The sequence below is a fragment of the Dunckerocampus dactyliophorus genome, chromosome 2 (genome assembly GCF_027744805.1).
Source record: "Dunckerocampus dactyliophorus isolate RoL2022-P2 chromosome 2, RoL_Ddac_1.1, whole genome shotgun sequence".
Classification (NCBI taxonomy): domain Eukaryota; kingdom Metazoa; phylum Chordata; class Actinopteri; order Syngnathiformes; family Syngnathidae; genus Dunckerocampus; species Dunckerocampus dactyliophorus.
In genome coordinates, this window is record NC_072820.1 from 29,887,332 (window position 1) to 29,911,880 (window position 24,549).

At 42.2% G+C, this 24,549-nt stretch overlaps 1 protein-coding gene across 5 annotated transcripts in view; it reads left to right on the forward strand.

The window, feature by feature from the left end:
• ctbp2l (C-terminal binding protein 2, like) overlaps window positions 1-24,549 on the forward strand; it is a 130,866-nt gene that overhangs the window by 57,947 nt on the left and 48,370 nt on the right. For all 5 annotated transcript variants that reach the window (XM_054766878.1, XM_054766885.1, XM_054766881.1 and 2 more), the window contains exon 2: window positions 11,252-11,449. In XM_054766878.1, the coding sequence (XP_054622853.1) occupies window positions 11,392-11,449 (58 nt within the window). In that variant the 5' untranslated portion in view covers window positions 11,252-11,391. The remainder of the gene's footprint in view (window positions 1-11,251; window positions 11,450-24,549) is intronic.

The following is a 24,549-nucleotide window of genomic DNA, read 5'->3' on the forward strand; positions in this document are numbered from 1 at the left end:
TTTTCACACCACTGTATATCCATTGATACAATATATTACTCAACATTGTTTCCATTTTTAAGGTGTGGTGGGTTTTATTTTGCCGCGGCGGTGCGGCACGATCAATTACATGTAGCCGAAACCCTGGTGTAGATAGCCCCTTCGGTGGCACACAAAGCAAAGTCAGGTGTCTTTTAATATCTATATAATCTTCCCTGAAAATGTTGACTTTGCTGGGGATGGCTGGAGATCAATTTCTTGAGACCATCCAAGCAGAAAGCCTCCCCTCGATCAGTGTCGTAAATCATGTGGATGAGCCATCTTACCCGGAACAACATGACAATCCTCCACCTGACACCACCTGGTACCAGGAGTGGTCTCTCCTTCTATCAAAGACCAAGTTGGTAGTTTTCAGTGTCAATCACACATACTTTTCACAAGTCGATTAAGAGTGGTTCCGAGTTGGTTTGATGCAGGTGGTCCAGCTGCGGACCGTGGAGGGTTTCGGAGGCGGGGGTGGAGTACACTTGGCCTGGCGGATTAACTGCGGAATCAAAAGTGCTGATAGGCAACAAAAGGGGGAAAACAGCCATTCATCACTGTGGCACTGGGATCAAACTCACACACTCCTCAAAGCGTCTTGCTTGAATTATTGTGCAGTGCCGGTGCAGTGACAGCTCCAAAGATAAAGCCGCCCTAAACCTGTATTGATTGCAATGGGGCGACATCCTCTCCTTGCTAAAGATGGAGCATCTCCTCAGTGCTGAAGTGGAAGAATCTGTTATTGAACTAGTTTCTTTTTGTAGTCTCTTTGGGTGAGGCATGAAGCTGCAGCAGTGTGGTAATTCTCTCAATTTTCTCAAACAAATGCAATCCCCCCTCCACGCTGTTCTGTTTATGCTGAACTGGCATTTCCGTGGACCCGTGGGCATCTGCGCGGAAATTAAATCACTTTTTACACTAGCAGGCTCCAGAGGCTGATGTTACACTTTACACTCATATTCTCACGTTCCGAGCTCCTTGCTTGATATTAATGCAACAAGCAAGGATTTTGGGGGTGGGGGGGGGGGGGGGGGGGGGTGGGGGGGTGGGGGAAAGGATTATGGGGAAAAGGGGAGGAGTGGAAGCATACAGAAGGTCAAGAAACTTAAAAGCTCTTTGGTAAAGTTTTCTCAAGTGTTTGTGTACAAAAAAACTCACAAGGAGTGGGTATCCCAGACAACCTCCATCCATTCGTCCATCTTTTTCCTCCTATTCGAGGTTGGGTCGCAGGGGCAGCAGCCTAAGCATGGAAGCCCAAACTTCCCTCTCCCCGGCTACTTCATCCAGCCTCCCCCCGGCGGATTCCGAGACATTCCAATGTCAGTTGAGAGACATAGTCTCTCCAACGTGTCCTGGGTCTTCCCAGAGGCCTCCTACCGGTTGTACGTGCCCTGAACACTTACCCAGGGAGGCGTCAAAGAGACATCCCGACCAGATGCCTGAGCCACCTCATCTGGCTTCTCTCAATGTAGAGTTTGCAGAGGACAAACAAAATTATTACAGGCATACCTACAATATCACAGTACAGCAATTGCAGTATGCAATAATTGATGTTTTGAGGGGAAAACATGTCTACAACACATTATGACATTTACTGTATATAGCTAAAAACAGTCTACTTGCACAGTAATCCATCCATCCATCCATCCATCCATTTTCTATACCGCTTCTTCCTCATTAGGGTCGCGGGGGCATGCTGGAGCCTATCCCAGCTGACTTCGGGCGATAGGCGGGATACATGCACAGTAATCATGCAAAAAAAACTAAGAAATGTAATCATCTAACACTTTTATATCAAATTTCTATAATAGTCTAATCCAGTGGTTCTCTTATTTTCTGTCATTCTTCCCCTAGGGGACAACATTTTGCTGTGCTAATATGTTAGCACTGCTGCTAATATGTGGTCATGTTCTAATCTTGTGACATTTTCTATACTTTAGAACTACTACTAATCATTGAAATATGTCTTTCGGAAAACGCTATGACTAAGATAGTCCATCATAACGGCAAAAAAAAGTTCAGGAAACTACCCAAAAACCCAGAGAAGCCACCTTCCTCTGCGTTTGCTAACCCTGTTGCTCTAGTTGAGTGTTTATGCCAGGCACGCACTGCTTGGAAAAAAGCATTTATTTTAACGTCTTTCTGTGCACTAGATTTTATGACGTGGACACCTGTGGCTTAGTCCGGTGTGGCTTATGTATTTACAAATCTTTTTTTCTCTCTAAATTTAGTGCGTGTGGCTTATATAGCGGTGCAGCTTATACACCGGAAATTACAATATGTTGCAGTGGAACTACCTTAGTGGGCGCATTGATCTCACGTAGCAACATAGAAAGGAACGCTCAAACAAAAACACAGCAGCAGTGGCGGCAGTGCCAATATGTGGCGTTACCTTTCAGTAGTGGCCTGAGGCATTGTGAGCAAGTGTGTGGTGTGGTGTGGTGTGGCAAGGTGTCACTCCGCTAGTAATGCAGTTCTTTGGCGTTATTAACAATGTTAATAAATATAATAACAACAATGTTGCTGAAGCTTGGTTAATATGCAGGTCACATGATGTAAATTGGGAGTTGTGGCACTTTTTGGAGGTTTTTTCAGAAGGTTTTATAGGCAGAATAGGTGCGTCGTATTGCGCGCATTCTTAGCTGTCTCTTTTTTATCTGTTTTTATATCTTTAGAATGCACGGAAAAGAGAAAGACGTAGGTTCATGTCTCGCATAAGGATTTTGGATGATGGACAAAATTCCCCAAAAAATGCAGGTTTCCTCTAAAGTGTTACCCTGCTGGATATAAAGGTTTTATGATAGCAGAAGTTTGACCCCTGAAAATTACTTCTAAATCCTCACAAATGGAAGGACGATCAGCTTCTATTGGACTTTCGCCGGTCCACTGTATTTTAATGTTGTCCAATACCTCAGGTTTACTGGACACATTTCTCAAAAGGATGAACTTGGTGAGGACTATAGGAGTAAAACCAACATCGCAACAACCTGGAATTATCCCTTAAGTGTTCCCGGCTGTGAGTCTCCCCCTCACCCCCAGCCTTGTTTTCCAGTTTGGATCTGCCTTCCTCTCACCGCTTGTACTCTGGACTTTATCAGCACATTGTTTGACTTGGCCCGCTCCCAGTGCAAAGCCCAAGTACAACGTGGCTAGCTCACCATCCACAGTGAGCTTTGTTTGTGGGCACATTCCGGGGAGAGTGGAAGCACCTCAGCTTATGGACTGGGAAGCTCTTAATCACGCTTCCTCTTCCTAGAAGGACCCAATGGGAGAGGAGCTGAGCTGAGCCAGGCAGGCTGAACTATAACCTGGCCTCTTGTTGACACTGAGCTGGTGGGGAGAGGGTGCCACGCCTTCCTTCCGCTCACCAGGTTGGCACGCTACAGGCATTTTCCTGTTCTGGGAAGGCTTCTGCTTTGCACAGATAACCTCCACTGCTGGAGAAACAAGAGTATATTGATTGGATGGAAATAGCACCTGGTAGACTCTGCCTTAAAGGTTCCCTATCATGCAAAAGACTTTAAAGCTGTTCTCACAGTATTATGTGTCTCCAGAGCCTGTTTCTGGGTGCCAAACATGAGAAAAATCTATCATTTTACTCGCTTGTTTGAGCAGCTTTTGAGAGTTGCGTCTTTTCATGACGTCATGAAGGAAAAACCTCCTTCCTCATGGACTGGGCCCTAGAAGAGCCGTCCCTGTGTGTACACACACCACTTCAAGGATGTAAAAAAAAAAAAAAACAAAACAAAACAACCTCACAAAATAAAGAAATAAAAAAAAAAACAGGCTTCGCTCCACATGTTAAAATAAAGCTGCATATATGTAGGTCGGAGCTGCAAGTTTTAACATTTCAGCAAATAGGCTAACCTGGCATGATATTTGTTAAAATGTGACTGTAATGTTAGCACTGTAGCAAACACAGCCATGCTAGTGTTTGTTTGTGTCCTGTCCTGTGACCTGAGAATAATGCCTCATCTGTAAAGCTTGAGTACGTACAAAACGGCACTGCAAAGTTGCATACGTCATTTTCCACGCAAAGTACGTCGCCTATAAAACCACAACCTAGCGTGAGAATGTGCGCACAGATACGCCACCTTTTGTAGCTGACGTACGCAATTTTTGGAGACATGGCAAAAAGACAATGCATATTTTGCATAAGTGGTGCCGTGACATCATATGTTACAAACAAATATGCAATGGAATCCAAAAAAGAATTTTCCATCATTGCATGAAAACTGATGGATATCATTTGTCATTTATCATAAACACCACTACACAGTGTTTAGTATCCCGACTAAAATATATATGAAAAACGCAACACAGCGTTTTAATACTTCATCATTTATTTTATATTTATTATTTTTATATTTCTTTCATTTCAAGACAACGTTATGTGTTCTATTAGCATTAATTACAACAAACGTCAGGTTGTCAATGTTACATTGACCTTCTATGGTGAATTGGAGGCGTGGGAAGGGGTGTAACTTGAGGAGAAGGAGTTGCGTACGCATACCTCAAGATGAACCACAAATTGCATCAATGTGTGCGTACAGCACACATGTAGGGTTTGCCAATCAGTCTTTGTGATCAGCTTTGAACTGATTTATTGGCAAATTATTTTTTTTTAATTTGTCCTTTATTTAACTAGGAGAACCTCATTGAGATTAAAAATCTCTTTTTCAAGAGTGTCCTGGCCAAGAGGCAGCACAATTTACAAGTTACATTAGACATTCATACACACATAATAAAAAATAAAACAATAAAAATACAAGGTAATAAAATTAATCAGGCAAAGCATTTACAGCATGATAATTTTTCAACCCAAACATTTAAAAGTCTCTCAAAAGAGTAAATTGAGACCAACTGATCCAGCTTCAAGTCAGATTGGAGCTTATTCCAGGAAAATGGTGCAGAATAACTGAATGCCTTTTTACCTTGTTCTGAGTTTACTCTTGGAACAGTCAACATGATAAAGTCTTCCGATCTCAAGTTATAGCGATGGGTTTCTCTGGCCAAAGAGGTACCAATGTTTCAGCCTGCGTAAAGACAAGGACGACCAGCCCACATTATCAGAAAGAACACAATGATGTGTGAAGGATTTTTGGTTTGTAATGAACCTCAAAGCACCGTGGTAAACAGTATCAAGGGCATGCAAGGCCTAAGCTGGTGCATGCATGTACCTGTATAGAATGTCACCATAATCCAACACTGATTAGAATGCTGCAGACACCAAGATCTTTTTGGCAGCAAAAGAAAGGCATGATTTTATCCTGAAAAGAAAACCCAATTTTACTTCTAATTTTTTTGCCAGCTGCTGAATATGAGGGGCAAAAGAAAGTGCTTCGTCAAGCAAAAATCCAAGGTACTTATAGGTTGACACACGTTCAATGGGAGAACCTTGTAGTGTTATAATATTAGGCAGATTTTTTAAATTAGATTTCCAAGCATTTGTAAACATTACTTTAGTCTTCTCTGCATTTAAGACAGGTTTTAAGTCAACAAGGCATTTCTGAAGCAAATTAAAAGCTTTCTGCAAGTTAAAAATAGCCTGAGTAGGTGTAGTTCCTGCGCAGTATAAGAGTTGTGCCATCAGCATAGAAATGAAACTTTGCATCTAACACAGTTTTATCAACATCATTAATATATAAAATAAACAAAAGTGGTCCCAAAACAGAACCTTGCGGTACACCTTTAGACACTTTCAATAGACCTGATGTATACCCCTCAGCCTGTACACACTGGTATCGATCAGAAAGATAATTGCCAAACCATTTGACACTGCAAATGCTGATCAAATGTTTTTTTTACAGAAATCGGCCAATACTAATTGGTGGCCGATCAATCAGAGCATCCCTAACTTTCAGTACACTATTGTGGCACCTCTGAGACCTACAATTGGGAAAGTAGTTTAACATCTTGTAATGAATGAAAACATCCTTCCCAAGTTTAACAACAGTTCTGCATGTGGGAAGCATTTTTAAATTATTTTTTTGGCATTCATATCCCGCTAATTATAATTGCGTCAAGTTGTCACCTGCCCACGCTATCACAGGCCTCATTTAGTGCATGGAAATCACACTTTCACATACCCAGAGGGGGGCAGAGGAGCCGGGCATGTAAGGGGATATTAATAGTAGAGCGTGGCTGGTGTTGCCGGGTGACTACACCTTCCTGTTTTCTCTTTCTTTGTTTTGGCACGGCGCTGACAGATATACTGTATCTCTGGAGGAACTCCAGCATCTGAAAGAAGGGGGAAAGTGGCCTCCATTGTTTCAATTGGCCTCTGGTGGGAAAAAAAAATTGGCTTTTTTTGAATATAAGAGAGTAATAGTGTATCTCAGTATTAGTTGTATAAACAAACTTGTCATTGAGGTGTTTCATTCTGGAAAAAAAATGTTGACAATAGGGTTTTTTGGTGCATTTCTGAAGATGGTTTATTTGCTTATGTGCTTTGAGGAGGCTCACACTGGAGTCTCTGAAGAGGCATGCTGAGGTCCAGCTTTTCAACAAATTCAGCTGCATCGCTGTTTTTTTTCTTCTTCCTCTTTTTTTTCCTCCCGCTGCACGATGTTGGATTACTGTAGTGGTTACCGCTCCTCAAAATTTCTCTGTCATCCTTTTTCAGCGGAAAGTCTAGACGGGAGAAGGGTCGGTTATCTCACTCCAATTTTTTAATGTGCGATTAAAAAAAACAAAAAACAATGTTTGCTCTGCATTGGGATGCGACAAAGAGTGGACAGAAATCATGATTTCAAAAGCTTAATCGGATGAGAGGGATATTAGCCGTTTACTAAAAATAAGCAGTTAAATTAAACAAATAAGCCATTACCAATCAACCGTTTTAATATCCCAATCCAGTGCAGATTAAATGTTTTTGTGTTTCATTTCATCACTCACATTTTCATCTTTTGTCATTTCATCACTCACAACATGACTTGTTCATCATTTCATCACTCGTAATATGACTTGTCATTTTGTCACTCACAGCATGACTTTTTAGTTATTTCGTCACTTGCAAATATGACTTTAATCTTTTGTTTCATCACTCGCAGTATGACTTTTTCGTCTTTGGTCATTGCATCACTCACAGGATGACTTTTTGTCATTTCACACCACAAAACACCGTCCACATACTTTTCCAGATTACTCCGTCTGCTGCATCTTTCTAATGCGATTTGATACATTTACAAAAACAAACTTGCTTTATTGCATAACATAATATAACTCACTGAATCGCTGATGCCCGCCCCTCGTTTAATCATACTTTCTTTTAATCTTCACAGTCTTGTTATTTTACCATATATCAACATGAAAAAAAAAATATCGTAGTAAAAAGCTGCAAGGTTTCAGCTGCAAAGTTTACATAATTAGCTTATTCTATTGATTGTAATATACAGGTAGCATATTATATTAACTCCAAGCAAATGGTTGTTCTGAACCAGAATTTTTTTTCCCCCACAGTTCTCAACATTTTTCAGTTTTCAACACAAAATTGGTTTAACAGCAAAGTATTCCATGATAACCCATTACAAGCAACTGTAACTAGACAAATTAGGACCCAAAATGTAAATCTAACAGAACAAAAAGTTTAAGACTGTCTCTTCAAAATAACCAAAAATTCTCCAAACCAGAACAAGAAATGTTCTCAGTAGGACTCAGTCATGAGTAGCTGCACCGTTCTTGTTCATCACTTCAAAAATGGGTTTGGGCATGCTTGATGTGAGTGTTTCCAGGAGGCTAGTGGGAACATTGCTCCAAGTGGTGAAGATGGCTTCACCAAGGGCATCAACTGTCTGGAACTGATGGCCATTTTTATAAACTTCCCTTGCCATCCATCCCCAAATGTTCTCTATGGGATTGAAATGAGGGGAACATGCAGGATGGTCCAAAAGAGTGATTCTCCCTGAAGAAGTCCTTGGTCAAGCGAGCATTGTGAACTGCAGCGTTGTCCTGTTGAAAAACCCAGCTGTTACCACACAGACGAGGGCCCTTACTGCACCCAACCTTAGCAGCAATGGCACGCTGCGAGAGGCCTTGCTTATGCAGCTCCACAATCCCACCACGTTGAAAAAGAGAAAGCTTCTTAGCATTACCCATCAGGAGGGCATGACAGTGTGAATGCCTGACAGAAAAGGACAATTTTGAGCAGATCTTTATAGCCTGTGGTCTTAAACCTTTGATCAGGTGATAAACAACCTATTTCTTTTTGTTGTTGTTTAAATTACAAGTTCCAAATGTTTTTTGTCTCACTCCCCCTTCTTGTTTTTGCATATTGTAGCTCTACTTAAAACCTCATTAAGATCCAAATGTGCATAATGAAAATTCTAGGAATTTTTCAACTGGTCTTAAGATTTTGATCAGGTCTGTACAGTATATATGGAGATGTACATTTATTTCTTTTAATACTTTGACTTTGCTCCAGTAAAATTACTGCTGATTTTCCCGTTTTGCATTTTTTTTAGTTATACTTTTAGAATGTACCAGGCTGCACTTTGGACACCCCTGATCTTGCGTGAGAGTCTTTGAAGTTTGAAATGGAGCTACGTGTTTTTAAGTACAGCTGGAGATACTTGTTTAAAGCGTCTTTTCATAGGCTGTTTAGCTACAGGCTTACATGAATACATGCTGGCCACAACACAGAGAATGGAATTATGTCATATAAAAGTCATAATCGTCATACAGTGGACATACGACGATATACTGCAGTATTTTCTGCCAGTCCATTGTGCCATTTGAATTTCATGTGCTTAGTGACACATACTTGTGTCTTATCAACATGAACAGGAAATAGATCTTTCAAGAGTAACCGTCACACAGATTTGAGCTCTTTCTGCGTAGACACTGGACTGATAGTCTTGCTGTTAGCTATCGCAACACGTGTCTCCCCCTTTCACCTTCCACGGCGTGATTTATTGGAAGAGGCCACCGTGGCTCAATGTTGGCTAATTAATTGTGGACTTTAGCCACTTAGTTCCTAAACGGCAATGCATATGAGGGGGAATTGATCAGTCCGTACTGCACTCGCTACTTCCTTCGCGTTTGCGCCTCTCTCAGGAGCGCAAGCAGGTAGCTGTGACCTTTTTTAATAATTCAGTCGCACAAACTCATCCAGACGACCACTGAATGGCTTCTCTTATACATGTCCATTTGTTTTAAACCATATCTTCCCAAGTGTGGTGTGCATCAGAGCAGTAACCCAATCCCAGGAATAAGTGATATCGTATACAATTTATACACTGTGTGCACAATTATTAGGCAATTTGTATTTTTTGTTTCGGATTCATTGTATTATTGAACCACCATTAACCATTTAATGATTTTGGAGTCCATGAGAAAGTGGAAAGGAAAATGTAGCTCTCTTGGACCCCATGCTCATTTATTAACAAGTATATTGCACAACACAGCAGCAACAGAACACATGCTAACAGTAGTAGGGCGCAAATTGCTCTGCCAGTGTTAGTGGCGCTGATGAGTTCATTGTAAACAACAATGTGGCAACAGTACACACGACGTTCACACCAAAAGCTGAGTGACGACATTTTAAAGCACATGCAGAGGTAGATAAACCTGCTGGATGCTGACCACTCATGATACTTCTACTAACATCTTGTGGAAAAACTACATCAGGATTTTGCCTACAGCTCTCTTTGACCACATGGTCATTTATAAACAAGTATATAGTACGACATACTGTTGAAGCAACAGAACCAATGTTGTAATAGCGGTAAGCAGCAAACTGCTCACCCAGCATCAATTGCGCTGATGAGTTCATTATAAATAATAGTACGGAAAAAGCACACACATGAGTTTGATACCAAAAGCTTAGTGGCAACATTTTAAAACACATGCAGAGTTACATAAACCTCCTGGATACTGACCACTCATGATACTTCCACTACCATCTTGTGGAAAAGCTAAGTCAGGAGGTTGCCTCCAGCTCTTTTTGACCACATGGTCATTTAAGTATCGAACGACATACTGTAGCAGCAACAGAACCAATGTTATTGTAGTGGTAAGCAGCAAACTGCTCAGCCAGTGTTAATTGCACTTATGAGTTCATTGTAAACAACAGTACACCCATAGCTTTCACACCAACAGCTGTGTGGCGACATATCAAAAGGCATGGAGAGGTAGATGAGCTGTTGGACGCTGACCACTTGTGATACTTGTACTACCATCTTGAGGAGAAACTATATCAGAAGTTTTCTTACAGCTGTCTGACCACATTTATAAAGAGGTATATTGCACAGCAGCAACAGAACCTATGTTGTAATAGAAGCATTATCAGCACTAACACCGCTGAGGAGTCCATTGTAAAGAACTGTATGACAAGTGTAACACACAGGAGTGTCACACCATGTCATAGTGAATTGCAAAGTGAATGCAGAGACAGCGGTGGCAGTTATTTGCTTTTGCAGAGCATGTATCCAGCAATTATAGCCACGAATGTTAGTACATAGACTTAATTTTGTTTGCTGTAAACAAACAAATTGATGTATTTGCAAGATTTTGGACCTTTCCGCTCATCAAGAACTTTTCTTTCGTTGCTTACATCAGACAAAAATGTCTGTAGTCTGTGAAGAGGAAGGCTGCCTCTGTGCTACTGAACAAGCAGTTTTTTAGTGCAACAATTAATCCTTGTTGTGTGCTTTTTTTCTATTTTGCTGCAGTTGCACTGTATCTGTGCCAGTGTGCTGATAAAAAACAGCTTGTTTTCTCCTGAACAAAGATACATTTGTGCATAATTGGCTGCATGCTTGCCAGTGATTAGAAAATAAGGCACCTGCAAGGAGCGTTTTCACTCTGCAGAAATGCCTTATTAAAGTTGGTGAGTGGATAGAAATTGCCATTGATTCGCTTTTTATTGAGTTATGGTGTAAGTCAGATGTGCCTCTAAGTAGCCGTTAACTACCCTCTATTGGTGAGAATGTGTCATTACATGTGCTCCTTCTTTGAGAGGGTATGTTCTTTTTCAAGGATTAACAGCCTGGGTGACAATACTTAGACACTTTATTTTACCAGAGGACTTGCTTTCTATTGAATGGTTTTTAAAAGGCTGACGTTTGTACATCAGGCATTAAAAAAAACACTAAAATGGGAGTAAAGTAGACCATTTTTTGACTGCACTGTACCTGATTTTCAAGCTGCAGGCACTTGAATGCCTCGCTGTGTCAGACTTGCATTATTTCTGTGTTCAAGCATATTTTTTTGTGTGTTTGTTTCCCCGCAGGTGTATGTGCAGAGGCGTTATGCCCCGGGGAGCAGTGCCGACAGTGCACTAGGTCGTCTTGAACCTTATCAGTCGTTGCACCTGAGGAGGAGAGGGCCCCCCCACCGCCGCCAAGCCGAGCTGTGCTGTCCTTTGACGCCATGTCTCTCACAGACAAACACAAAGTGAAGAGGCAGCGGCTGGACCGGATCTGTGAAGGTAATAATCCTGTTTTGTGTGCTTCAACTACATCGCGATGTAGAAATATCCTTTTGTTAACTCCTAATCAGGACCTATTAGGGATCAATCCTTATCGATTGCCAGCATTTTCTTCTAATAAACAGCATGTCAGTTACCAAAGCAAACAAGTGTTGACCTCTCAGTCATCTGGTGGGTGTACTGTAAATACGATTACCGCTTTGCTCTATGTGTAGGAGGCTCTGTTATTTGATGGAGAATCTCTAAACATGTCACCTTAGATTAATAGGAGGGGTGATTGGATGCTTTCAATCCTGCCGCATCCATAAGGACTCAGACAGCTTTACGCCATGAGTTGTGGATGTTATTATAGGCTTTAGTTTGTGGTGTTCAAAGCGAGGCCTTTGTGCCATGTGCGCGTGTGTTTGCACATGTCCATCAGACTGTGTCCTGAGGTAAAACCCTCCATGCTGTGTAGCTCCTCAAGAGGTTTGTTAAGCTGCTGGAACCAGTGCAAGAGAGACATGACTCTGGTGCTGGAAAATGAAGCCAGTTCCCGCCTATGTTTGTTTTTTTAACGCATCACTGTCTGATTTCCTGGATTTTTTTCATAAAAACAAAAACATTTTCGTTTTGAAGCACCAGAGCCAAAATTGAGTGCACTACTACAGTGGTCCCTTGCTAAATCGCAGTTCGAACTTCGCGTCCTCACTTTATTGTGGTTTTACAAAAAGTAATTGATTAATAAATGATAGCTGTTTCCTGGTTGAATACAGCCTATTTGTAAACAAACGCATATTTCAGCAAATTGTACTTATTCTTGGCCTAAATTAAGTATTTTCAAGCATAACAATGACTAAATGAACTAACTAAATGAACTCAAATACAAATACAAGGCAGAAACAGCATTGAAATTGTGATTATAGTATTCCACATTGGTCACTAGGTGTCAGTATTGTTCGGTGACACAAGCACCAGACATGATCGCCAGAACAGGCATTTATTGCAGGTTTAAATGATCTCACAACAGGCACAATAATAACATAATAATCATAATAATAACATGGGCTATTGTTGAGGCCATAACCCACGACATTTCATATTTTCTCTGATTATAGCTACTCTATGGGGTAATACACATGTAAAGGTGTATTATGTATATGGGTGTTATTTCATGTATAGAGGCCTCTTAATAATGTTAAAAACCATATTTACGTAGAATATTGTAAACATGTTTTCTATGCTCTAACTACGAAAATATTCATTTTATTAATATTGAATCCTACTTTGAAATTCACTTAACGCAGTTAAGTTTTCTCAAACTTTGCACCCTGCGGCTAGTACAGCGATGCGGCTAATATGTGGTCATGTTCTAATCAGTTGACATCTCGTATAATTCAGAACTACTACTAATTGTTTAAATATGTGTTTTGGAAAACACTATTACTAAGTCTATCATAGCGGCAAAAAAAGTTCAGGAAACAACCAAAAGACGAAGTGAAGTCACCTTTCTTGGCGTTTGCTGACCCTGTCGCTCTCGTTGAGTGGAGTGGGTATGCATGCACACACTGTATTTTACAGTGACAACAAGCAGAACTAAAATCAAATGTAAAGCGTTGTTGGATTTGGATTATTCAATAAACAGCATAAATATAACGTCAAGATTGCAAAGCTTGTTATGTTGAATGAAAACAAAAAGGGAAATTAATATTTCAACGAGGGGACGTATTGGAATTTGTGCAGCGATCGTGTTGTTGACACATACCTGCATCGCCGGCATGCATTATGATGACTCAAAGGTGGTGGACCATGGTATCATTGGTCCCATTGTACCATGAAGTCCAGAGCGGTAACTCCAGCAGAAATAGTGTGTAATACCCAGCAAGAGTCTGGGTGAGGCTGGGCCTCTTCAAGTATTGGGAGTGGGGCTGGGAATCTCGGTGTATCTCACGATAAAAAACTATGTTCGGCCCCCTTTTTATTTTTTAATAATTACTGTATCTGTTTGTCATAACTTTTCCCCCTTACACGGCCGCCCTAGCCAATAGCACTCATCGTAAATAAATTGAAAAATTCACACTTAATCTATCTGATTGGTATCGGCTCATTTCGCTCATGGTTGATTGGTATCGGAATCTGCAGCATAAAACCCTGATCGGAGGATCCCTAACTTTAATCTACATTGTTATTATTATTGTAATTATTATTGTAATTATTATTATTATTAAGTGAAGTGAAATTCGCCATAAAATGCTCAGTGGAGAAGTGAAGAAATCAACATTTCCAAATTCCAATTCCAAAATTGACCCCACAATCAGCTGCAACCAGCAAAAGGCGCTGTTTAGAGGAGACCATTACGATGACTAGCATCAAAACAGCAGTTGAGATACCCTCTTGTCCCATTAAAGATATTTTTCAAAAAGACAATAATGAATGGATTAATTCAATTAATCTTTTTAAATCCAGTTGATCAAGGCAATGTATTCAAATGAGATACATGAATAAAGGTCAAAACAGGTGTGAAAATACACACTTATCCAAAATGTTTTTTTAGTGCATACACTACAAATGGATGGTGTGTCACAAGCCTAATGAAGCAAACTGGAGCATCCTTCAGTCCTGGAAGACGGTAATAAAACATCGTAATATTGTAGCACAGGTGCACCATCCATTGTTGCAAATCCATCCTGATTAGCGCATCCAGCTGTTGTTTGCCGCGCATCAGACAGCTGAGCTAGTTAGTCATTCCTGAAGGCCCAGGGAGGGGGGTGCAGGAGGTTCTGAGCTCATGGCAGACGCACTGTTGAGACATGTTAACAGGTGCAATGAAACAACACACATAAATGGCCAGGGAATCGGTCGTACAGTGAGCAGATTGCTATTTGTTCACGAGCCAGCGACCAGGCAAAGTTGTCCTCCTGATCGCATGTAGCAGCGCGATAAGGCTGCCATGGCGACTATCTCAAGCAGAAGGTGGAAAAAACAAACATGAAGCAAGGTTATTGTCTCTGGCGTAAGGTAAAATCCTCACCAACGTGACTCATCTCAATCCAGGTTCACACTTCAACCAGGACCGACTGTTGGCAGGTGGCTACGAGAGCAGATGAAGCAGTAACAGTGGTGACGCTGTTCTTCCTCGTTCTCTTTCAAGAGGGGGAAATCTGGAGCGTTGTCTTTGAAAAGCGTCTGCCGAGACCACGCTCTTTCTGCGATGGCCAACAAAACCAATGCCTTTTGTTTTGTTTTTTTCTCCCTCTACGGTCACCTTAAACGGTTTGAAAGAGTATTCATTTTAAGCTTTTTTCAATTATTCAAGAAGGCATAAATAGAGATTTAAGTCACTGGTTAAATCTTGGATTTGTTACATAGGAGTGTAACGGTACATGTACTGGTAATCATGCAGAACATTTGGTGCAGTACAGAGGCTTATCGAGTTCCCACATGGTACACATTGGGTGAGGGACTCATGCGTCTATGCCGTGAACAAGTACTGTACAGCCCAGCTTTTGGCTAGTGGGAGTCATGACTCACTGTACCGAAAATGAACTGAACTGTGACCTTCAAACTGAGGTACACACTGATCCATAATTACCGTGTACCTTTACACCGCAATGTAATGTGAAGGTACTTTGAATTCAGAGCATAAAAATCTTTTTCACTACCTTAAAACTTGGCACAAACTCCAATACGAGGAATGTGTGAAGCTACAGTATGTGCTGTCTGCTGTGCTCCTGTTACGTTCCTCATGAAAGGAAAAGCAAAGTGGTGCGCTATTATAAAGAGGTGTCCTATCACATTGCTAAGCAATGATCCCCGTTGCAACAGTGGAAAAAACGGCTTTAAAAACCTGCTGAAAACGATGGACTTGCGATGTCACAATTATTTATTTGACTTTTTCTATATTTATTTAAAAAAGAGAATGGCCTACTTTATTTTAAGGCTATTTTAGATAAGATTTTAAGATAAGATAAGATAAGATTTAATTTAATAAAACAACTTGACACGCATTTTTGGCTTTGATTTTGTCTAAACTCACTTTGCTTAAAAATATTGGGATATATATTGTGTATCAATATTCAACCTACAGTAAATATATCATATACAGTCAAACTTGTCTATAGCGGCCACTAGAGGGAGTCTGCAAAAGTGGCCGCTATAGACAGGTGGCCTCTATAGACAGGTTGGCGTCCAGTTTGAATGTTGACCAGTAGAGGGGAAAAAAAGGGAAAAAAATAATAATAATATTGTTGACCAGTAGAGGGCACTGCGGACTGCGGATAAAAGTTGTACAGCACTACTAGGCTTGTTATTATCATGGTTCATGGTTTTAATCCTGAACATGCATGAGTCAAACAGTACCACATCACATAGTACAATTCACAATTTTGCATGTCCAAAAAGGAGTAGGAAGAAGCAAAGCTTATTTAATCGTACCCCTCATCAGTTTCACATCAGTTGCAATACATTTATTCACCTCTTGTTCTTCCAAGTGTACTTTGTAGGTCTACATGACAATGTAGTGCAATCATAGCCAAGGTTTTTACTTACCAAAAGGAAGCTAGATGTCACGGTTCGTTGAAGCTGTCGGCAGGTTGACCCCCAGGGTGCAGAGAGAAGGCAGCAAAGTGCAAAAATAAAAGTAATTTTATTGCACAGGACAGGAACAAACTAAAAGTGACAGAGGAAAAACTCTGTGGGAAAAATAATACAAACAATAAACAGGTAGGTGACAGCACGGAAAAATCAACGATGGAAATGACAACAACAATGAACCAGCGCGGCGCATACGACAGCGCTGGTCTTTTAACTGTTAGTGATTACAATTGACCGCAGCTGTGCGGCCACCAGGCGTGGAGTGGCAGTTCCTTCCACCACCCCGGAAGCATCGCTTGCCAGAATAATGGCGCAGGACAGGAAGTACACGCTCCTGTCCTGCGAAGCGTGACAGTACGTCCCCCCCACGGAACGGATGCCAGACGTTCCATGAGTCCAGGATTTCTAGGGTGGGTGGAGGGAGGACCGGCGGAGGGTCGCCGGCTGTCAGAGGTGGAGGAGGGGCCTCGGCGGGCGAGGGTTCGCTCGCGTTTGTCGGAGGTGAGGGAGGAGCCTCGGCGGGCGACGGCTTGCTCTCGGCTGTCGGAGGTGATCCAACCTCGGCCCCGCGGGACAACATTGCGGGCACCAGAGGTGACCTGACCTCAACCTGGCGAAACGTCGTCCCTGAGATCCGCTCCGGAAGCAGCTGTGCAACTGAGCGCGCACAACCGACCGTAGGCGACGGCTTGCTCTCGGTTGTCGGAGGCGAGGGAGGAGCCTCGGCGGGCGACGGCTTGCTCTCGGCTGTCGGAGGTGATCCAACCTCGGCCCCGCGGGACAGGATTGCGGGCACCAGAGGTGACCTGACCTCAGCCTGGCGAAACGTCGTCCCTGCGGTCCGCTCCGCGAGCAGCTGTGCGAATGGGAGCGCACAACCGACCGTAGGCGACGGCTTGCTCTCGGTTGTCGGAGGCGAGGGAGGAGCCTCGGCGGGCGACGGCTTGCTCTCGGCTGTCGGAGGTGATCCAACCTCGGCCCCGCGGGACAGGATTGCGGGCACCAGAGGTGACCTGACCTCAGCCTGGCGAAACGTCGTCCCTGCGGTCCGCTCCGCGAGCAGCTGTGCGAATGGGAGCGCACAGCCGACCATAGCCCCCCCCTCAAGGGACGGATTCCAGACGTCACCGAGAGGTCCAGAAGGGTGGCGAGGGGGCTGGAGGTGGGCCTTGCATCCGACTACCTGGTTGCGTTGATCACTGCTGGTTCTCACCTCCCGCAGGCGCTCCATGTTCCTACCGAGTGTCCAGTGCTCCTGCAGCAAACGCTCGAAAAAAGCGTCCATCTCCGCGAAGCTGCAGGGAGCTGTCTCTGCGGGGGTCGTTGCTGGCTGGTTCATTCTGTCACGGTTCGTTGAAGCTGTCGGCAGGTTGACCCCCAGGGTGCAGAGAGAAGGCGGCAAAGTGCAAAAATAAAAGTAATTTTATTGCACAGGACAGGAACAAACTAAAAGTGACAGAGGAAAAACTCTGTGGGAAAAATAATACAAACAATAAACAGGTAGGTGACAGCACGGAAAAATCAACGATGGAAATGACAACAACAATGAACCAGCGCGGCGCATACGACAGCGCTGGTCTTTTAACTGTTAGTGATTACAATTGACCGCAGCTGTGCGGCCACCAGGCGTGGAGTGGCAGTTCCTTCCACCACCCCGGAAGCATCGCTTGCCAGAATAATGGCGCAGGACAGGAAGTACACGCTCCTGTCCTGCGAAGCGTGACACTAGAGGCTTAATAATAACTGATAGAATATATCCACGACCCACAGAACAAAGCTGTGCTAGTAATGTCTTACGCTTGTTTTTAATATTTAACTTTTTACAGCTTTAGTTCATCAGGAAGTGACGGGAAGTGACGGTGGGCGTCCCGAGCAGGAGAGCTAGGCTCAGTGCTAGCTGTGAGTTTCAAGAGAGTTGGGAAGTGTGTTTATGTTGGCGTGGATGTAAAGTCCTGCAGTGTTCTCCGCTGTTAATAAAGCCATTAAAGTGCATCGGCGACGTGAGTCTCTCCTTCCCCACAACAAGCGGCATTACAGTATTGACCAGTGCACACCAGGAAATAAACGGTGTCATTTCTTACAAGCATTGGCTGGACAGCTATGTAGTGGGGCTTGTTTAACCTTTGCCTTGTGGGCAAGCAGGAAGGAGAGACGATGCTGAGAGATGTGTGTGTGTTCTGAGCTGCTGTCTGGTGGCCGCGTTCAAGAAATAAAGTTGGCAGAAGAAACAGGAGAAGTTTCCTTCTTTGCTTCGGAGATGAATAACACTGACAAGTTAACAGACTAGAAGCGAACGGAAAAGAAGACGACTTTTTTTGTGTTGAATACAGAAGATGAGGACTTTGATGGATTTGTGGATGAGGTTGATCAAAAATAACATTCTAAAATACTTAAATTGAGTACAACCAAACAAGTGCCGCATTCATGCTAGCGTATGTTTTTTTTTTTTTTTATTGTAGCGTCGCTGGGAGCACGTCCTGTTCCCAGCCTAATTTGCGGTAATGTTTTGGTGCAAATGCTCTTAAAGTTACATGTTTGACCAGGAAATAGCAAGCTCAAACGAAGACGGCTTTTTTATGTGGAACAACTGACAGTTTGTGTGGATCTTGTGAATGATTGTGACTGAGCTAGGACTCAGTAATTAAAGTCTACACACGACGGTTTCATTGATTGAAAAACAAAACTTTTTCATGCATGAACCTTCTACATGAGTAGGTAATTTGGCCGCTATATGCGGTCAGATATTGACCAAGGGAGACAAAATGGGTGGCCGTTGGCCGCGTTGGACAGGTGACTGCTATACACAGGGTCTATAACATGTAAATTTGCTGCGGGGTATTTTTCAGTGGCTGCTATAGGCAGGTGGCCTTTCTATAAAGGTGGCTGTTAAGACAGGTTTGACTGTATATATATATATATATATATATATATAGCAAACCAAATTAAGCCTGACGAGTTAACTACTTAAGCAGGCTGCAGATGAAATCTAAAGGAAACAAAACATGAGCAAGGTGCAACAAGTGTAAGGTGTAATAAGTTTGGCAGCATTTCAAGTTAGAAACCTTTGGAAGGGCTGTTTTTAGCTACCACTAGGCTGCGCTTTTGTATTACTACTATGTAAAGATGTTTAGATCCATTAAGGAAGTGTCTGCAAATGCCCATCCTTACTTGGAAGTGTTTTTATTTGAATGGAAAGCAGCTAGTTGGGCTAATCAAAGCATCTGCTGGGTAGCATCAACTTTAATTCAGCCTTATTTGGGATGGACGGGGTGTTCACTCTCATTCAATATCAGGGGGGAAGACAGATTGGTGTCATCTGACGAGCTGATGATTGATGTTGCTTGGACCACAACCCTCCCCGCTTCAGGTCCCTTTTTCATGTTTCCAGCTTTGTGCCCCAACTGGGTCGAGTGGCCAGTGATAGTACTATCATATTTTTGTCAGTTTTTTCCCCTTTTGGGTTGGATTAGAGATGCTGTGATCTTAATCATGTTTTAATCAGATGTGCATTTTTATTCGTGATAGGTTACATGACGTTACTTTGTGCTTATGCAATTAGCTACATAAACTAGTCTAGAGTTGCAGCAGCAGCATGTTTCCAGCAATATGATCTTACAGTATCTCACAAGTGTGAGTACACACCTATGCATTTTAGTGTACTTTCTCAAGGGACAATCTTGGATATAGTCAGGCTCCAGGGCCGCATGTGGCTCTTCAGCCCCTTTGTTGCGGCTCCAACACCGAGCTCTGTGATTTTTTTTTTTTTTTTACACTGAAAAAGAGGAAATGTGCAAGAGTATGAAATATCCGACTCACTGCAAGTTTGTGAATGCATCTACACTGCGTTCTGACTGCTGATTGGATCAGCAAGTAAAAGGGGAGGATGGCCAGTGTGATAATGACATACGAAAAAGACGTCTTGAGAGCGTTCTTCCTCGGTGGTTATCTATCTATTACTATGAATTTGTCCCTAAAAAGAAAAATGTCAGAAGAAAATTGCGTTTAATTCTAAATGAACATATTCCTTTGCCTTCACTGCCAGTGACGCTGGCTTACCCACCCGTGTGCTTGATATGTGGCGAGAAATTAGCAAACAACAGAACATGCAACATTGAAAGACATTTTCAAAACAAGCACTCAGCTTTTTCTGAAAAGTACCCAGCTGCAGATGGGCGTACGGGAGCGATTATGGAACTACTCTGGAAGGTTGAGCAGAGCAAACATACACTGTGTGCACAATTATTAGGCAAGTCAGTATTTTGACCATATTTTCATGTTTATGCATATCCCAAGCTGAATAAACTTGAATGCCTATTGGGTTTAAGCATACCAGGTGTGCATGTGCGAGATCAACACCATTTATTAGGTGTGCACAATTATTAGGCAGCTTCTTTTCCTCTGGCAAATTGGGTAAGAAGAGAGATTTAATAGACTCTGAAAAGTCAAGAAATGTAAAACCGGGATGCAGCACTCTTGAAATTGCAGAAATTGCCAAGATATTAGGACGTGACCACAGAACCATTAAATGTTTTGTTGGAAGTGCACAAAAGGGTCGCAAGAAACATGTTGAGAGAAAAACATGCAAATTAACTGCTAAATATTTGAGAAAAATCAAACGTGAAGCTCCCAGGAACCCATTATCTTCCAGTGCCATCATATCCAGAACTGTAATCTACCTGGAGTGTCCAGAAGTACGGTTCATGGTGTTCAGTGCAGAGACATGGCCAAGGTAAGAAAGGCTGAAACACGATCACCACTGAACAAGACACACAAGTTGAAAGTCTACGACTTGGCCAAGAAATATCTGAAGACAGATTTTTCAAAAGTTTTCTGGACTGATGAGATGAGAGTGACTCTTGATGGACCAGAGAGGTGGGCCTGTGGCTGCATCAGCAATGGACAGCAATGTGGAGGAGGGGTACTGGTAAGGGCTGGAATTATTAAAAGATGAGCTTGTTGGGCCTTTTCAGGTTGAAGATGGACTCAAACTCAACTCCCAAACCTACTGCCACCTTTTTCACACAGTGGTACAGGAAAAAGTGTGCATCTTTGATGATTTTTATGCAGAACAATGCTCCATTTAATTCATCCAAGTACTCCACTGCATCGCTAGCTTGTAAAGGTCTTAAAAAACAATGACATGACCTCCTTGCTCAGCTGACCTAAACCCTATTGAGTACTTGTGGGCCCTTAAACGTAAGATTTACAGTCAGTAAAAAAGGTACACCTCTCTGAACAGTGTCTGGGAGGCTTTGGTTGCTGCTGCACAAAAAGGTTGATGGTCAAAAGAAACTGACAGACTCCATGGATGGAAGACTTTTCCATGTTATTGAAAAGAAGGGAGGCTTTATTGGTCACTGATTTATTTTTGGAAATGTCAGAAATATTTATTTGTAAAGTTTGTGTTGTTTGTTTATCATTCTGACTTCAAAAAAGTAGTGAGATGGGAACATTTTTGTTTTTCTTTGAGCCGCCTAATTCTGCACACTAATAGTTGCCTAATCATTGTGCACACAGAGGTATTCTCAACAAAAGCCAAAACCTCACTTTCACTTTTTTAAATATTCAAGTTTGAAGTTTATTAACACTTTGGATTGACCAAGAACAATGTTATTGTTAAATAATAAAACCAATAATGAATAATGCAAATTGCCTAATAATTGTGGAGGTAGTGTATTTTCAAGAAGTGGATGAAGGCTCCACACTCAACTACAGTTGCTAGTGTTGTACCTGACTCGCTGCACTGGAGAGCGCAAGGAGGAGGAAGCTGTTCACAGCTGGAGAATACATGAAAGAGTCGTTCATAAAAAATATCACAGCATATATTCTCCGAATTAAAAAAAAATGAACAACAAATTATTCAGAAAATGAAAGTAATGCCCCTCTCTGCACAGACAGTCAAGGACAGGACCAGTAGGATGGCAACAAATATCACCAGTTGGCCAATTAATGACATTAATTCAGCGCTAGCATATTGAATTGCCTGTGGTGAGTCAAGTGATGGAAATGATATTGAGCAGACTGCACTGATATGTAGATATCTGAACGCTGATTGGCTTTTTTATGTTGAAGTTGGCAACATTTTCTTTAAATTTACACAAATACGGGAGCAACTCAAAAAAGCCTACATAGTTGAGTTTTTTAAATTATTTCAAAGTAAGCGTACACATGCACTCTGCACTTCTGTTGTTGTAACAGGTAAAAGATTAAAACTTTTAAAAGTGTATAAGCTGTGTCATGTTTTACAGCTCCAGACCATTTTTATTTATGGGAAGAGGAGGCAAAATGGCTCTTTTGATGCCAAAGGTTATCGACCCCCGGCATAGACAATATTAGACAAAGTTATCTTGGATATTCTTTAGAGTAGTCAGGAGTAAGTCCTCTTCCACTCAACTATGATGACACCTCTGGTGGAGCTAGTGGATGTTAGACACCTTGCACTCCTCCACCTTTCTCTCTTTCTCTTGATGATGCCCAAACAACGCTTAATTGGGTTCAGGTGTGCAGGAGACATATTTGGCTACTCTGTCACCTTCTCCTTCAAGGTATTTTGGGCTCATCATCATGTTGGAAAACCGCCATGCAGCTCTTGTTTCCCAAGGGATGGCATCATGCTTTGTTTCACGGTGTCACACAACATTTTGGAATTCATGTTTTCCCTCAATGAACCGCAGCACTCGTGCAGCCCCAGACCTCTGTATATGGTTATACAAGCTCTTTACTGGCTGCTCTAAAGTTTATCCAAGTTTGCTTTCTATCATATTGTCCCCTGAGAAGATATACTGTAACATCTTAACTCTTTGTATGCCATTCAACACCACTGGGGATGGACATGGCTGCAAAACCAGTTTCCAGTGTATGGGTTACTTCTTTTCGTCAGCCCCAATGGTGCTAATCTTCCCTTCTTGCAGATCCACCGCCTCCCTTGTCTCTCACTCAGCTGCACACTTCTCGCCTCTCCAAAAAGCAAGTGGGCCGTCGCCGCTCCCTTCTGTCTTTCCCATCTGTGATACAGTATGGGCCACTGGCTTGATAATGATAGGCAGGCGGAGTGCGAGAACAAGCTGCAACCGCTAAGATAGGAGACAAAAGTCGTCAACGGTGAAATCACCTGACTCGCCATTGTCTGTCAATATTCTCATTCATCCAGGTCATTGTATTCTCAGGACATTCAATCGAATACAGCTGGACTGTTCAAGTTGTCTGGCTCGCCATTGTTTGTCGTAGCACCCGTGCAAATGTGCGACGCTAAAGACGGAATGAATCTTGATCGTTGCAACACAAGGAGCAGAATGGTTACCATGTGTGATATTAATGATAATGTTAAAACCTGCATTTAGAAGGTTGTAAACAGGTTTTATATGCTCTAATTCTGAAAATATTCCATTTATAAAGAAGGAATTCTACTTCAAGGAAATTCACTTATTACACTCAGGTCTGGAACTAATTAACCGCAATAAACAAGGGACTAATGTACAGTGCAGCCTAGCCTTGGGCTAGCGGCAGTGCCAGGGAGACCCTCTTCCATCTTTAAAGCCTTCCCGGTGAAATAGGCAAATGGCCCTAGGCAATTGAATAAGCATTGTTCAGTAGAGATGGGGAACGGGGCTGCATTTCAGGAAATTTTCCAAAAAATAAAATTCACACTTTTCAAACTGTTACTGTTCCGCTTGTCTGCATCATTGCATTTTCCTAAAAAAAAAAAAAAAGACGTTATAAACTATTATATTATTTAATACACGAGGTAAGCAGTTTTATGTTTTGCATTTTCAGGACCAAAAAGTAAACGAACTGTGACCGGAAAACCGAGGTATGCACCGAACTGTAGCGACCCTAAAAATGGAATAAATCCTGATCTGGAGAACACAAGGAGCAGAATTGCTGCCATGTGTGATCCTCTGAAGTCTGCATTAGAACAAGAAAGCATCCGGAAGATTGTTAAGGCTTTAATGTACTGTACAATTATGGTAATTGAACAGAAATTCCAAGTTCCCCCAGTCATGCTTTAATTCATGAAGCTCCTATAAAACTTTAATGGATCAGGAGTTGGAGAGCCGCATCTACCTAAATCATTCCGCTACTATCTTTTGCCAATCTCTGCCATTTGCGCCCCACTCCCTAGAAAGAGGGCCAGATTGCTCCAAAGGCACGACGGCGTTGCTGGATGCCTGTTCAGCATACTGTACCGAGAGGTTTTTTGTGGCGGTGCTATACTTGGCACAAAATATTCACTTCGGAGTTCCTTTTCTTGTATTATTCATGCTAGTATGTGCAGGCTCCCTGTTGCATGGGTGTAATATAACATGCTCACTTAATTATGGAGCACTTCTCATGAGAGGCATGTCAGAGAAGGCATACGAGATAAATTTAGTGTCTTCTTGCTTCTGAACTGAGGGAAATGAATCACTTGACATGGCAGCAGCTCTGGTGTGTGTGGTTTTAGCAACACTAGCCCAGCGATACTTGGGAATGTAGTATTGTTGTTTTGTCATGGTGAAGTTCTTGTGAGTGACGGCGAAGAGACAGAG